The sequence below is a fragment of the Mustela nivalis genome, assembly GCF_964662115.1.
Source record: "Mustela nivalis genome assembly, chromosome: 1".
NCBI classification, from domain to species: domain Eukaryota; kingdom Metazoa; phylum Chordata; class Mammalia; order Carnivora; family Mustelidae; genus Mustela; species Mustela nivalis.
The window spans coordinates 153,592,291-153,606,650 of NC_139020.1; the positions used below are offsets into that span (position 1 = coordinate 153,592,291).

Here is a 14,360-nt window from a genome sequence, read left to right on the forward strand (position 1 = left end):
CTGTTGGTAGCCACTGTACTGGTCCAGCTGATCCTCACAGCCTCCCAGCTAGTCAAACTGCCTTTCCTCATGCCCATCTTCATCTATCCTCCATGCCAAAATATTTCTAGAATATTCAATAAGAGTCACAAGGGTCCCAGCTGATCTCTAATTAAGGACATGATACTAACTTCAAAAGGCAGTATTAACAGTATTAATAAGCTTTAATCCAAGACGCCTTTTCTATTTAGCCTAATGCAAAAATATTTAGATGAAAAGGCCATGGAATAACCGATATTTTAAAATAAGTTATCAGAAAAGCCACAATTAAAATTGAAAAAGTCTCCCCTCTCCACAAATGATACATTATCAAACTATATAAGAATGGCTGCTGACCTCCCCCCACCATGGAGATTACATTACTGTGGACACAGAAGGCATTTTAAAACAGCATGGGGGGCGCCTCGGTGGCTCAGTGGGTTAAGCCGCTGCCTTCGGCTCAGGTCATGATCTCAGAGTCCTGGGATCGAGTCCCGCATCGGGCTCTCTACTCGGCGGAGAGCCTGCTTCCCTCTCTCTCTCTCTGCCTGCCTCTCCATCTACTTGTGATTTCTCTCTGTCAAATATATAAATAAAATCTTTAAAAAAAAAAAAAAAAACCAGCATGGGGTCAAAAGTAGAAAGGAGAAAAACTGCATGAGGTAAACTGAAGAGGCTTACTCTGGCCTTGTTTTAAATTCTTATCTATAAGGATTCATTTGGTTAATAAGAAAACTTCCAGCAAAGTTCTAAAACTGTTCAACATTAGTATGAGTTAGTTCCAAATATATCCTCCCACTATCCAAGAGAGATTCCACAAGAAAAATATCATTGGGAAAGGTGCTGTATGGGAGCTGACAGTTGACCCAGGTGTGGAAGAGGACAGTGCCAGGAGGACACGATTTCCAAAATGTCTCTAGAAATCACTGCACAGAAGGGTAAGAGCACTAACCCAGTCCTCTCTTACTCCATTCCCTGAAGTGCAGAGGCTGCCAGAAGGCTCTCCCTGGCCAGACCACTGAGATCAGGACTACACTCTGGACTTGCCAAGGATTAAGCCATCTTTGTAACATGGCTCCCCCAGAGATGCACGTGGGAGACGGGCAGCCTCCCCACGGAGTGGCGCTGGCCTGGCCATGGTACCTACTCTGCATCTCGATGAACTGCAGGTCGGAACCATTGTGCAGCCCCGCCATGTCTGCTGCCGAGCCCTCACTCCGAGAGCACTTCTGCCGCTCCTCCTCCAGCTGCAGCTTCAGCCTTCGGATCTGAAGCAGAAAGAGAGGGCCATCACGAGATCCACAGGACACAGTGGGTCCTTGGCCACACAAGTCATCGGCCCAGAACCTGAGCGCCTACCACGGGGCCACGGGGCCAGATGTGCTAGCGACAAATTGGGAACATCCAGAAGGAGTGAGCTCCAGGACCAGGTGTCCCAATCAAAACAGCCCTATTTGATGTTGTGTGTAGGCTGGGGGAACAGCAGATCTTTTCAGCGTTTTTCACTACTTTTATTCAATTCCGTTTTTAATAAAATTCCACAGGCAGTTAGGTGTTTGTGTTTTGTCTTAAAATTGAGGTAAATATCCTAGACTAAATATTTAGGAAACTTAAATGTTAAACATTGAATTCAATTAAATACTAAAATTAAATTTAATTAAAATATTAAGTATTAAGTATGAACACTTAAATATTAGGTTAAATATTTAGAAAACCTTCTGTATACAGAAACAGTTGGAAACGTATTTTTTAGTTTGGCTTTACAGGTGATCTACCTTATTTTACCCAAAATAAAGGATATTTATAGTAGTTTATTCATAACAGCTCCAAACTGGAAATGATCCAAATATCTATCAACAGGAGGCTGAACAAACTATCGCACATCTACCCAGCAAGGGGAAAGCACTACCAATAGGTGCAACACAGCTGAATCTCAAAATAAGTACACTGTGTAGAAGATTCCAGACAAAGGAAGAGGACATACTATGTAATTCCAATTATATAAACCTCACAAAATGGAAACTAATCCACAGTGACAGAAAGCAGAATAGTGGTTGCCTGGACAGGGGGAGAGAGGAAGGCTGAGGAAAGAAGGCTTACCAAGGGACACTGAAACTTTGGAGGGGTTATGAATATTTTCACCATTTTGATTGTGGTCATGGTTTCGTGAGTATTGTTACGGGTTGACTTGTGTCCTTACAAAATTCATATGTTGAGGTTCTGTTCTAACTCCCAGTACCTCAGGATGTAAACTCATTTGTAAATGGAGTCAGTGAAGATGCATTTAGTTGAGCTGAGATGAAACCATACTAGAATGGGGTGTGCCCCTGATCCAGTATGACTGGTGCCATACAGAGAGATAGGCACATACAGAGGGACGACGATGTGAAGACACAGAATGCTATCCACAAGCCAAGGAATGCCACAAACTGCCAGCAAAGTGCCAGGAGCCAGAGAGAAGTGTGGGACAGACGGCCCTTCACAGGCCTCAGAAGGCACTGCCACTGCTGTCACCCGACCATGGGCACTTGCTAAATCTCCAAAACTATGTAGACAGGACACTTCCATTCCTCTAAGCTACCTCTGTGGTACTTTGTAGGGGCCGCCCTCAGAAACGAATACGGTAGGACATTTGTACACCCTAGGTATGAGCAGCTTATTCTATACCAGTTATACCTTAATAAGGCTACAGGGGTTTTTAATTTATAAACTGAAGAAACTGATAATGAATCAAATGTGAAGGGATTCAGGTTTGGGAACAGACAAGGCCCAGTGGAGACAGGAGCCTGCACACACGGAAAACAAGATCAGATGAACAGACACGTAATGATGCTAAGGCCCCCGGTCCGACCTCAATCCCCAGGATCCTGCCAGCAACACTGCTCCGTGGATGCAGAGTCCTGGGAGATGTCTCCCTGTAGAACTGTCTGCCTAGTCTAAGGTAAAGACCAACATACCCACATCAAAATTTCCCAACAAAACACCCAGCCACATCAGCCTTACATATGCTAAAAGCTGCCCATCAGGGTTTTAGTCCCCACCGGCCCTGAAACTTAGGGCCAAACAGCATTAGTTAGGAAATAAACTATGCAGATGGAAGGAAACAACAGAGAACAGTGACAAACTGTCAATATCCTCTGAGGTAAGTAAAAATATCTACATCCGGAAAACATAAAGAGAAACATAAAGCCAATGGAAGTTTTCAAAGATGAAGTTGAGAAAATCTTTTTAAAGTAGAGCAAAAGAGATCAAAAGGGATGGACAAACAGGAGAGAAACAAAAAAAGTGCTGATCCCAGAAGTCTACTGCCCCTTCCTTCAGAAATCAGAGCCATTTTTCCCCCGAATGACTACAACTCTTACCAGGAGAGTTTGGGGAGCAAACAGCTCAGAACTACAAAGGGGAACTGCCTCTGTGACCAAGACCAAGCCTCCCCAGGCCACCTTTGCCCTTCATCATCAAGGGTCAAGGGTGAGTGTGATGCTCAGAGTTAAGGGGGCTTCCCTAGCTGGTACCCCATCAACAGTGGTCAAAGGGAAGCCTGGGCACTAGGACTAAGTGGGCCATATCCCCAGTGGGGAAAGGGTGAGCTCTGCACTGGGAGGGAACCCATGCTTCCCAGACACCTCCACCCTTTCAACATCTCCCTTGAGTGAACCAGGACTAGTTCTTCATTATCCCCAGTATCATTATGTCCATCTCAAAAATAGTCATCCTCTTACACTCTTCCCTGAAGGGCTCTGTACAGCTGTCACCCCCATCTGCACCTTCTAACCCTTCCCAATGCCTAAAAATCTGGATTACCATTTCCCCTCATCCTCAGTCTCTTCTCTGAATGGTCCCTTTATCTAGTGTGTTAGCAGAAATCCACTCTCCCCTGAGAAGCCTGTTCACTCTGCAGCCCTCTGACCTTCTGGTGATTTCTCCCAGAGCCCTCCTACCACTGGGCCTGAGAACAGAACACATGACCTGCTTTTTGTGCTGCTGCCCAACTATTCTCCATCAGTGCTCCCTAAAATCCCTACTTCCTGACCTCCTCCCCTCTGATTCCACATACCAACCACCCCTCATCACTGCCATCGCCGTACTCCTTCACCACTTAGCTCCTGATTTATGCTCCCTCAAGTATAGCCGGAGCAATTTAAAGATCCACCTACATAGAGAATTTCTCCTATGACCGATGGCAGTTTCTGGAACACCTCCTCTCCAAGGATCTTGCCATCACTATTCTCCCATAGTCATATACTGGATTCTCCCACTTGATTAAGTGCAGTCCCTGCATGAGTTAGTCCCATTATCTTTTCTCCAACCTCTACTCCTGGTCTTTCCCGCTCCCTCTCTCAGGAACCCAAATCCCAGTCCTTCAATCCCACTGATATTTCCCATCTTTCCACTGGGCCTTGACATCTTCCTGGATTACCCATTAGCCTCATTACCCACTTCATCTTTGGGGTCATCATTATCAATACTCTGCTCCATATGCCCTCACCTCCTCTGCTTAATTATACTCCTGGGTAAAATCCAACTCCGTCCACCCACGCCTGCACCTATGGCCACTAAATGTGGCTAGAGAAACACATACAGTAAGTGCGGTCACACAAACTTCGAACATACCATATAACTTACATATTCATTCCATCTATTATTTATTGTCTGGTTTCCTCCTACTAGAATGTAAGATCTGTCTCCTAGTGCAGGGATTATTTAGCTGACTAGTTCATGGAAATATGCCAAACGCCTAGAATGGAGCCTGTTAAAGAGTGGCATCTCATTCAACATTCGAATGACTGAACAGGAGTTTCAAAAAGAGATAACAGATTATGGGAAGGGAGAAAAACAGTCAAAAAAGTTTCCCAGGATTGAAGGATAGAAATTCTGAGAATTGACAGGGGCCCAAAACATGCAGACAACTCCAAACCACATCACTGTGAAACCTCCAAACAGGAAGGAGAAAGTATGATATAAGCCACTAAAGAAGGGAAGAAGTCACATACCAAAGATGAAAAATCAGAATGCCCTTGAAATCTTCAACATGTTGGCTTCCATACTGGAAGCCAGAAGACAATGAAGCAACTTCTTTAAAAAAACAAAAAAAGAAGAAGAAGAAGGAAAAATTCCAAGAATTCTCTAACCAAACTGTAATCAAGTAACAGGGTAAAATGAAGACATTTTGAGGCCCCCAAAGTTATGAAAAATTTACAGCCTATATATCCTTTTCTCAGGAAGTTACTGGGGGATGTACCAAAAACAGAATGAATGAAAAAGGAGGAAGGCCTACAGCATTGCTAAAAGGGACTCCAACCTCAACCACAGGCAGAGGAAACCCTAGGCGGGGACAAAGGGCAGCCCAGCTGGGCGTGGAGGGAACAGGCCATGAAGTTCCCAGGGGGCCAGGTCTGATGCTCCAAGAACCAGCAAGCAGAACAGAGAGAATACTTGGTGCACCGCAATCTCTAAGAGCAGATTCAACTACTGCTGCAGGTGCAGCAGCGACGCAAGTCATAAATACACAGGAAACCAAGCAGAGTAAAAGAAAAGCTGCAGTATTAACTCTGGGGGAGCAGGAGCTGTGATGACGAGGGAAGGCAGCTCTGGAACGCTGCGGGGCTCCATAACAACTGCTTACAAGTCCCAGTGACACGTGCCGACGGGATGCACGCTGTGCCTTTGCTGGGACCAGAGATGGGAAGGATGTGCATGCTGCTGGGGACAGAAGGCTAGATGGTTCTCTTGCACAGAGAGATGTCAACAGACAGTGCCCAAAACAGAACTATCAAGAAGCAACATGAGCGTGTGGGAGAGAAATACACGAGAACAGTACACATGGAAAGAATCTGCTGAACCAATCAGCATGGTCAGGGTAAAGATGAGGAGGCAGAGCAGGAAACTTCTGTCTTTACAAGAAGCTTTGTAGAGCTATTTAACTCCTTAAACTCCACGTCTCATAATTTTTTTAAGAACAGGAAACAACAAAAAGGCAAAATATGAATTTATCTTTTTGTCCTTCAAATCCTGAATTCAATCTTCAAATCTTGAATACTGATGTTTGAAATAAGTGCATCTCTTTCTTGCATACATTTTAATTTGCTAATGCTCTGCCATGTGATTTATTTAGTCCGTTAAATTAACATTATCTTCCAGTGAGAAGAATGCCTTTACCTGTGATAGTAGCTCTTCCTTTTCTCCAGCAAGTTTTCGTAGCCTGACATCTAAAACAAATGGAAAAGGTTGTAAACTAAATTTGTGAGGATATAGTACAGAAACAATTAAAAATCATTCTTGAAATTCAGAAACAGCAAAAATCTGGTAACTTATAGCTCTCAATATCAAAAGAAATGAAGGCTTAAGTTCAGTGCTAAGGAAAAATACTTAATTATTCAACATATATTTCCATACAAAAAATAGCTATCAAGGCACTAAATATATTTGCTCCCAAGGGCAGTGACTTTCCACTGAAAGACAAACCAAAGTACAAAGATCACTTCCTTGTTTCAAACATGTTTTCACAAGCAGACAGACAACTCGAATGCAGGGTGCTCCAAGGTTTAAGCCTCACAGGAGCAAATAAAATCTGGGAGAGAAGACAGAAGGGGTACAAGAGGGCCTGGGTGGGGAGGCTGGAACAGGGAAAATGGGAGGACAATGCTGAAGAAGCAAAGGCCCTTAGAGACTAGTGAGGGGAAATGGGGAAACTCTGAGTTTCAAGTAGTCATGGGCTAATCTGAGGCGTGGCGGCAGGATTGCTAGGGTTTACTCCTGGCCTGGGGGTTGGGCTGCTGCTTCCCAAGCACGCCATTAAAACAAGGCCCTTGGACTGAGAGGGGCCAGAGATGAGTAAAAGCAGCAGTCAGCGCTGAGCCAGAGCCTCCTCCAATCAACTAGGGTCACGGCGGAATGTTAAGTGCTGGCTTCCCAGTACCTTCCCAACAAGCAGAGGAAGCCCTGGGCTGCCTCCAGCCACACACTCTGCATTCTCTACAGCGGCTCCCACTGCCCCGCCCACAGCCTCTGTCCTATCAAAGTGATCTGTCTCTGCAATTCTGTGCCTCAGAGAATGTGTTTACTAACTCTGAAAAGGTCCCAGTCCTCTAGAAAACCTACACATTATGAAAATAAAAGGAAAAAAAAAAACGTGAGCTGGTGTTAATGGAGTATCTGTGCCACTTTCCTTCCTCTAGAGCTGAATTCTTAGTAGAGCCAATGGATGAGCATCTGCGTGGTTTCCTGGAAGAGGTGTTATTAAAGTCTCAAAGGCTTAAATTTAAGACACTTAGATGTTAAGAGGCTCAGAAGCCTTGCTCTAGAAAAAAACACTCCTCTGACTTCTTGGTCACCTGTTTCTTGCCTTAAGAAATGTGGTGGCACTGCAACCCTGGGATAAGTAACAAAGCATAAAACTAGACTCTCCAGGAAAAAGAAACTTAAATCACACTTGGGAAGTCCCCTACCAGCCCACAGGTTCCTTGGGATGCATATGCTGGATTATCTCTTCCCGGAAGGTTTGTATTTAAGTAAAAAAGCAATGTGTTTACACCAACAGTGTTTCCATGCAGAGGCCATACAATGACCCAAATGCTGGTTTCCCAAGTTCAAGGATGCCTAAAGACTCTGTGCCCAGATTTCTTCCTGTTAAGAATTTAGATAAACCTCAGATAGACTTTGTGTTGTTTTTGTTTTCCAAGATGGGATATGAGTAAGCCGGAAGTCTAAGAGGACAGTAAATCCAAGCCGACAGAGCAGCAGCCAGTGTCTTACCTAGTGGACCCTCTCCTGCAGACTCCAAGACCTGAGCAGCCTCCTGAGACACCACGGTGATGGCTCCCACCACTGGTTCATGATTGACATCCCCATTGGGAGTGCCATCAGGGATTATAACTAAGCCACGTTTCTGTGGAAAAGGAAAAAAGCCACCATCACAAAACATGGCCAACACGGAAGCAGTAGTATGCTCTGTGAGGTGACCCTGCGTCAATATGTCTGCCACAGGCAACACTGGGTTAGAACTAATTACACGGAATATAGGTCCGTAGAAGAAATAACTGAAACCTACCAAATCTGCACTGAAGAGTGAACGCTGGGATGTCTTCAGGCTGGGAAAGATAACAGGATGAAAGGAAGGAAGAATAAAGCAGTGAGGGACTTGAACTCCGGGCTAAAGCTAACGTACCTCTCCTGTCTTCACTGTCTCCTTCAGGTCAGCCAGCTCCTCTCTGAGCGTATCGCGCTCATTCCTAAGGCAGGCAATGTATTCTTTCTGTTTCTCTAGGGCCTGGTTTTAGACAGGGTAGCAAAGGAAAGAATGGCACAGAAAAAGAGCAAGTGAAAGAGGCAGCAGAGTGTACCTAATTCAAATAAACAAAGATAAGGCCTTAAAAGACAAGGGAGCGGTAAAGCTTGGAAACCAGCAGTTAGATATGGGCGGAAATACAAAGTCATATGGACACACATCTGCACAGGAGGGTTTCAGCAAAAACTGGTTAGTCGTGCATCAGTTTGCCAAAACATGCTTATCACATCAGGCAGGAGAACTGATCTTTCTTTTCCAGTTGATGGGGGAAAAAAAGAAAAAAAAATAAAAAACAGGAAAAGGAAGATGAAGATAGCAGTCATATTAAAGTTTTCCTTACTGACCTTACTACATTTTCATATGGTGACCAAAACAAATGACTACATTTTATGTTTGTTTAACTAAAACTGTTCATCAGGATACAGTGAAATTTTTTTAATTAAGAAAATTAAAAATTTTAGTTAAAAATGTTTTAATGGCCCTAGAAGAAAAAATAACCAATATATACAAGGTATTTTATTTAAATATTGGCTGTAGTGATTGTTCCGCAAACAGTGCAGCAAAATATTCCTCAAATACCACTTAATTCAAAATAGCTAATCTCCAAAGGGATTCTCAAGGACCTGTTTTTTTGTTAATTTAGTTAAATACAAGTAAGAATCTGGTTTCTGGTACACCTTTCTAAATGGGAAAAAGAAAACACTGACAAAATAAATACAGCCCACCTATGGAGTGCAGCAGAATATGGGTTTAGGGGTCAGGCTTTTGAGTCCCAGCACGTACTAACTTACCTAGGCCTCAGATTTCTCATCTGAAAACAGAAGGGACAACACGTACACAGCATAAGCACTGCTGCCATGCGCAACTCCCAGGAAGCGCTGAGGAAAAGCCCAGCACTTTCTTTCCACTTGGATCACCCCCACCACTGCCTGAATCACAACTGTCAGTGCTGAGGCCAACAGGGCAGAAGCAGGCACACACCCAGGTTATCAGTGACAGAACGAATCTGTTCTATGGAGGCCATAACCCAGAATTCAAAACATACCCCAGGCAAGCAGCCCATGCAGATACCTGACAGCTGGACTATTCTGAAAAAACCTTTCACTACATCAGTGTTCCTGTATTTAATATGTTCTGCCAACAGCCCCAACAGGCCAAGAAGTTAAACTACAGCAGGTACCTTTCCTCTCAGTTTATGGGGTTAGAAATGAGCCAATGGCTTCATTACTGACTGCTGAGTAAGTGGACAGTGTTCTAAATCATTCTGATCTTACGACAAGAGAAGCTGGCAGCCACCAACCATGAGGCTCCAACTGTACAATAGGCACTGCTACAGAGACATGTAATTTTGCCCTAATATATTATTTCTCCCTTCTATATCCTGTACTTGTCTTATCCCCATTTCACAGATCAGAAAATTGAAGCTCAGAAGTTTTATATATATACATTTGGGGGGGGGGGGCAAAGTCGCAGTAAGTGCCAAAGCCATAAAGTAAATCTAGTTCTTTTTGGTTTCAAAGCCTTTGCATACTTTTTCTCTATCACAGCCCTAAGAAGGCCACAATTCTGTTTCCTTACTGTCATCCCAGATGCGCTGGAAAAGAAGCCTCTAAGTAGCCCTACACCATACTTACCCAAACTGCAACAACAATATCTAATTTCCTTTCAGCAATTTACATTCACACCATATGGCGTGTCTTGAGTCTGCCTTCATATTAATCATTTAGGCGTTTATCCTAACACTTCAAGCTACTATTACCACTCCACTGCATTAATAACAAATGTTAAGCTCAGGACAAAAAAGCACAAGCAATACTTTCCCATCTGTTGGCAGACACTTGATCTCCAGGGCTTAGATATTTGTGGGTTATTGGTATCTGCGTGCATCGTTTCGCCATGCATCACCGCATACAACCAGGTCAGTGATCACTGCCACAACATGCTCTACATAACCACCACCACTAGATGCTCTTAGGAACAGACCAATCTTAAACTAGAAATTCTAGCAAATGCTAGTACATGCCATTGGTTCCTCTTCCTACGTATTATAGCAATGGATTTTATCTTTACTTTGGGACTTAACTTTATTTTCCCATAATTATGGATGGGAAAATAAAATACATCCTTTAAGTTCTCCCATTTCACCACAAAGTTTGAGGGCTACTGAAATACCTTCTAATTGGAGCAAATGTACTCTCACTGATCTGAAATCCTCTGCAGCACCTGAGCGTAAAACTGCTACCCTGTGTTTGCATTCAGTAATAGCTCTCACAGTAGACTTTTTCCCCCCACTTAGGATAAAAACTACATGCCTGTGGAGATCTAAATAATTCTTTACCCCTGAACTAACCTCAAATTCTAATGTCAGGAAGCCTGAAAGATATGTATAACAGGATGAACTCTGGGGACAACAGGTTATTTCTCCATATAATTGCATGGGGCCAGAATATCTTAGAATGGGATGGAGCCTCACACAGGGCTATCCAGATACACCAGTCCCATGTATGTGCTTATTCCATACATAGCCAACTGGCACTTGGAACCACCTTAGGACTACAAGCATGACCACAAGGATCAATGGAGGAAAACCAAAGAAAACTAAACTCTAACATGAGAATAACGGCCATGTTCCTTTATTAAGTCACTAACTTTAAATCTTGAAAATGAAGCTAGAAACAAGTGATACATGAGGAAGTCACTGACTATACTGAAAATGTATCTTGTGCAAGTCGTGGGAGGACCACATTAGGATGGTTATCAGAAAAACCAGAAACAAGTGTTGGTAAGAGAACCCTTGTGCAGTGCAGATAAGAATGGAAAATGGTACGGTTGCTGTGGAAGACAGTCTCACTACTCCTTGAAAAACTTAAACATACCATTACCATATTACACAGCGACTCTACTCCTGGCTATCAACCCAAAGTAAAGAAAGCAGGACCACAAAGAGGTAGCTGCAAACTCATGTGCACAGCAGCATTACCACAAGAGCCAAAAGGGGGAAGCAAACTAAGTGTCCATCACCCAATGAATGGATAAACAAAATGTGGTACACACATACAATGAACTATCATTTGGCCTTAAAAAGGAAGGCCATTCTGACACATGCCCCATCACAGATTTAAAAAAAAAAAATTTAAGTTTAGTTTTTTAAAAAAGCCAAAGGAACATATTATTAAATACCATACAGAAAGAAGATAGCCACTTGCTCATTCAATAATGCCATGAATATTTAAAAGTCAAGTAATCTGTCTTAACTATGAGCACATCTTTTTGGTAGAAAATAAATTTTTGTTTTATTTTGAATAGCTATTTTTTTTTTAAAGATTTTATTTATTTATTTGACAGAGAGAAATCACAAGTAGATGGAGAGGCAGGCAGAGAGAGAGAGAGAGGGAAGCAGGCTCCCTGCTGAGCAGAGAGCCCGATGCGGGACTCGATCCCAGGACCCTGAGATCATGACCTGAGCCGAAGGCAGCGGCTTAACCCACTGAGCCACCCAGGCGCCCCTTGAATAGCTATTTTATTGGACTGAGTGGTTTGGAGTTTTCCTATAGCTGATCCAAAATAATTGGATTAAATACTGAGATAATTATATAAAATAGAAATCATGGACCTACAGATCTGTGCTACAAAAAATTATGTGAAGGTCCTAAAAGACCATTCTAGATAGTGACCAGACTAACTAACCTTTACAAATTACCTACTTTGTGCCATACATTTTTTCATATCTCATTTTAAATTCCCCAAGTAAAAATGTAAATAAGTTTAGTAGCTCACAATCAGAATTTCAAAACTCTTAAGTTATATTCCAGAAGGCTCTTCTAGCTTTTAGAATTTTAGAAACTCAGTACTTTAAATATTAAAAACTCTTAAATAATTTTGTTTCCCATGTGTTTATTAATAAGAGAATGGGGGGGGCGGTGGGCGCCTGGGTGGCTCAGTCAGTTAAACATCTGTCTTCCACTCAGGTCATCATTTGGGGTTCCTGGGATGCAGTGAGTAGGGCTCCCTGCTCAGTGGAGACTGTTTCTCCCTCTCCCTCTAACAAGCCCCACCCAAGCTCGAGCACTCTTGCTCTCTCAAACAAATAAAGAAAATCTTTAATTTAAAAAAAGGGGGGAGATGGGACGCCTGGGTGGCTCAGTTGGTTAAGCAGCTGCCTTCGGCTCAGGTCATGATCCCGGCGTCCTGGGATCGAGTCCCACATCGGGCTCCTTGCTCCACGGGGAGCTTCTCCCTCTGACTCTGCCTGCCACTCTGTCTGCCTGTGCTCGCTCTCGCTCTCTCTCTCTGACTAAATAAATTAAAAAAAAAAAAAGGGGGGGGGGGAGGCTATGTCCTTAGATGTATTAAAAGAAGTGGATAAAAGAACTCCCCCATCAACAATGAAGGTTATGATCCAGAGGACTGCTCATCCAGGCATGTCTATCATAGGTGTTCTTGGGGATCTTTGCCAACTTTTCCCTACGCCACCTGACCTCAAGCAGAACAAAACTTTCTGTGTTCTCAAGACAAGGGCTTTCTTCCCTCTCTCTGCTCCCTCCACCATAGCCCTTCCCTGACAAGGTAAGCGTCTGGCAGCTATGGCTGTGTGGCACCCCCAGTGCAGAATAGAGTTCACAGCATGAGGTGGGGCACATGTCAAGGGTGACATGGGATGAACTGGTGGGAATTTTTCCAGCCTCCATACGCTTGGAATCTATCTAAAGGGCTTAGCAAAAAACCCCTGAAGACTTTCCTTCTCTGGGCACCCCCCTCCCTGCTTTGGGGAGTCATAGGTTATAATTAGAGATGACGTCATGGTTTGGCAACTGTGGCAAATCTTACATTCCTATCCACTTCCGTAACTAAATTGATGTTAATCTCTTCCTATTTTATTCACCAAGGATTTATGGGATACTAATTACTTGTCCTCCACCCCCCACTCACTGGTCTCTTGTTTCTCATCCCAAATTCTTGCAATGTAAGGATATCTGATTACCCACAGAGTTTTAATTAAATCCTGTGGTTGCTTCTGGATGAGAATCCTGGGGAAATAAACTTCCCTAGAAAGTTCCTACTTTGTAGGTTTCACAAGCCCAGAGTCCTGCTAGCAAGAAGAGTTCTTTCCAGATATACTATCACGTTTTTCCCTGGAAGTTTTTTTCTGTCTTCTGCCTATTCCCATTTCAGTGTATAAATGCTCAAAAATAACCAAAAGGACAGATTTTTAGGAATCTCTAACTTAAATTATATTGGTCTATTCCTCATCAATGAGCTTCAGACCGAAGCCCAATTTTATTTCATACCCTAATATTTTTATCTTTCCACAGGAGTGTCTCCTGGAGGTCAAACACCTCTTTTGTTACGATGTCTATTTTCTGCTGCATTCGTTGATTCTCCTGCAGAGGAAGTGGGGAGAGAAGTAATAAAAGAACAGAAAGAAAAAACGGAGGGGATCAGATGGAGGAAAACAGAACAAAAAGTAAAACTGATAAAGAAACTTAACAAACGGAGAAAGAAAGCTGCGCTGAACAGGAAAAGAGCTGCTTGCGAAGGAGATGACATCCAGTGTCTTGGCGACAGGACTTCTGCTGGCTTGCCACAAGAGAAGTGGGAAGAACTACTGGGAGCACAGCCCTGCGGCAGCAAGCCAGTTAGTGCTTCTGTGTACAAGCAACTCCACGTATGTGTTCTTCCTCTGATAACTGCCTTTTTTCCAAACATGGAGCAACTTACATTTCTAGAGAGGGAAATTTTGCTTATGAGAGAGCAAGCTATAGTTATAAACTTTATTTTCTTAAGTAGAACTAAAAAATACAAAACATCTGAACTTAATCATTTCAAATTTGTTAGTAGAACCTACCACAGCAAGAATATCATGAATTCGAAGGAACAGTCGTATTTTTAGTTTAGTTCAGTTTTTTAGAAAAACCAGAATTTAGCATGTATCCATTCTTAAGCAACTATTCTCTTTAGGCAACGAGATTCAATCTATACACTTGAATATTAACAGGTTTTCTTTTAAGAATTATTGGTAAATTACCATCTCCTACCTTTCCTACATATACATTTC

General features: G+C 43.0%; 1 protein-coding gene across 18 annotated transcripts in view; it reads right to left on the minus strand.

The window, feature by feature from the left end:
• Positions 1 to 14,360, minus strand: part of LRRFIP2 (LRR binding FLII interacting protein 2) — a 106,891-nt gene that overhangs the window by 3,488 nt on the left and 89,043 nt on the right. For 9 of the 18 annotated variants that reach the window (XM_082745561.1, XM_082745565.1, XM_082745562.1 and 6 more), the window contains 3 exons: positions 7,774 to 7,906; positions 6,178 to 6,227; positions 1,166 to 1,286 (listed from right to left, as the gene is read on the minus strand). In XM_082745561.1, coding sequence (XP_082601687.1) covers positions 1,166 to 1,286; positions 6,178 to 6,227; positions 7,774 to 7,906 — 304 coding nt within the window. Of the gene's footprint in view, positions 1 to 1,165; positions 1,287 to 6,177; positions 6,228 to 7,773; positions 7,907 to 8,185; positions 8,288 to 13,593; positions 13,687 to 14,360 lie in introns of all 18 variants that reach the window. The other 9 variants (XM_082745568.1, XM_082745570.1, XM_082745567.1 and 6 more) reach the window with 2 other exon arrangements.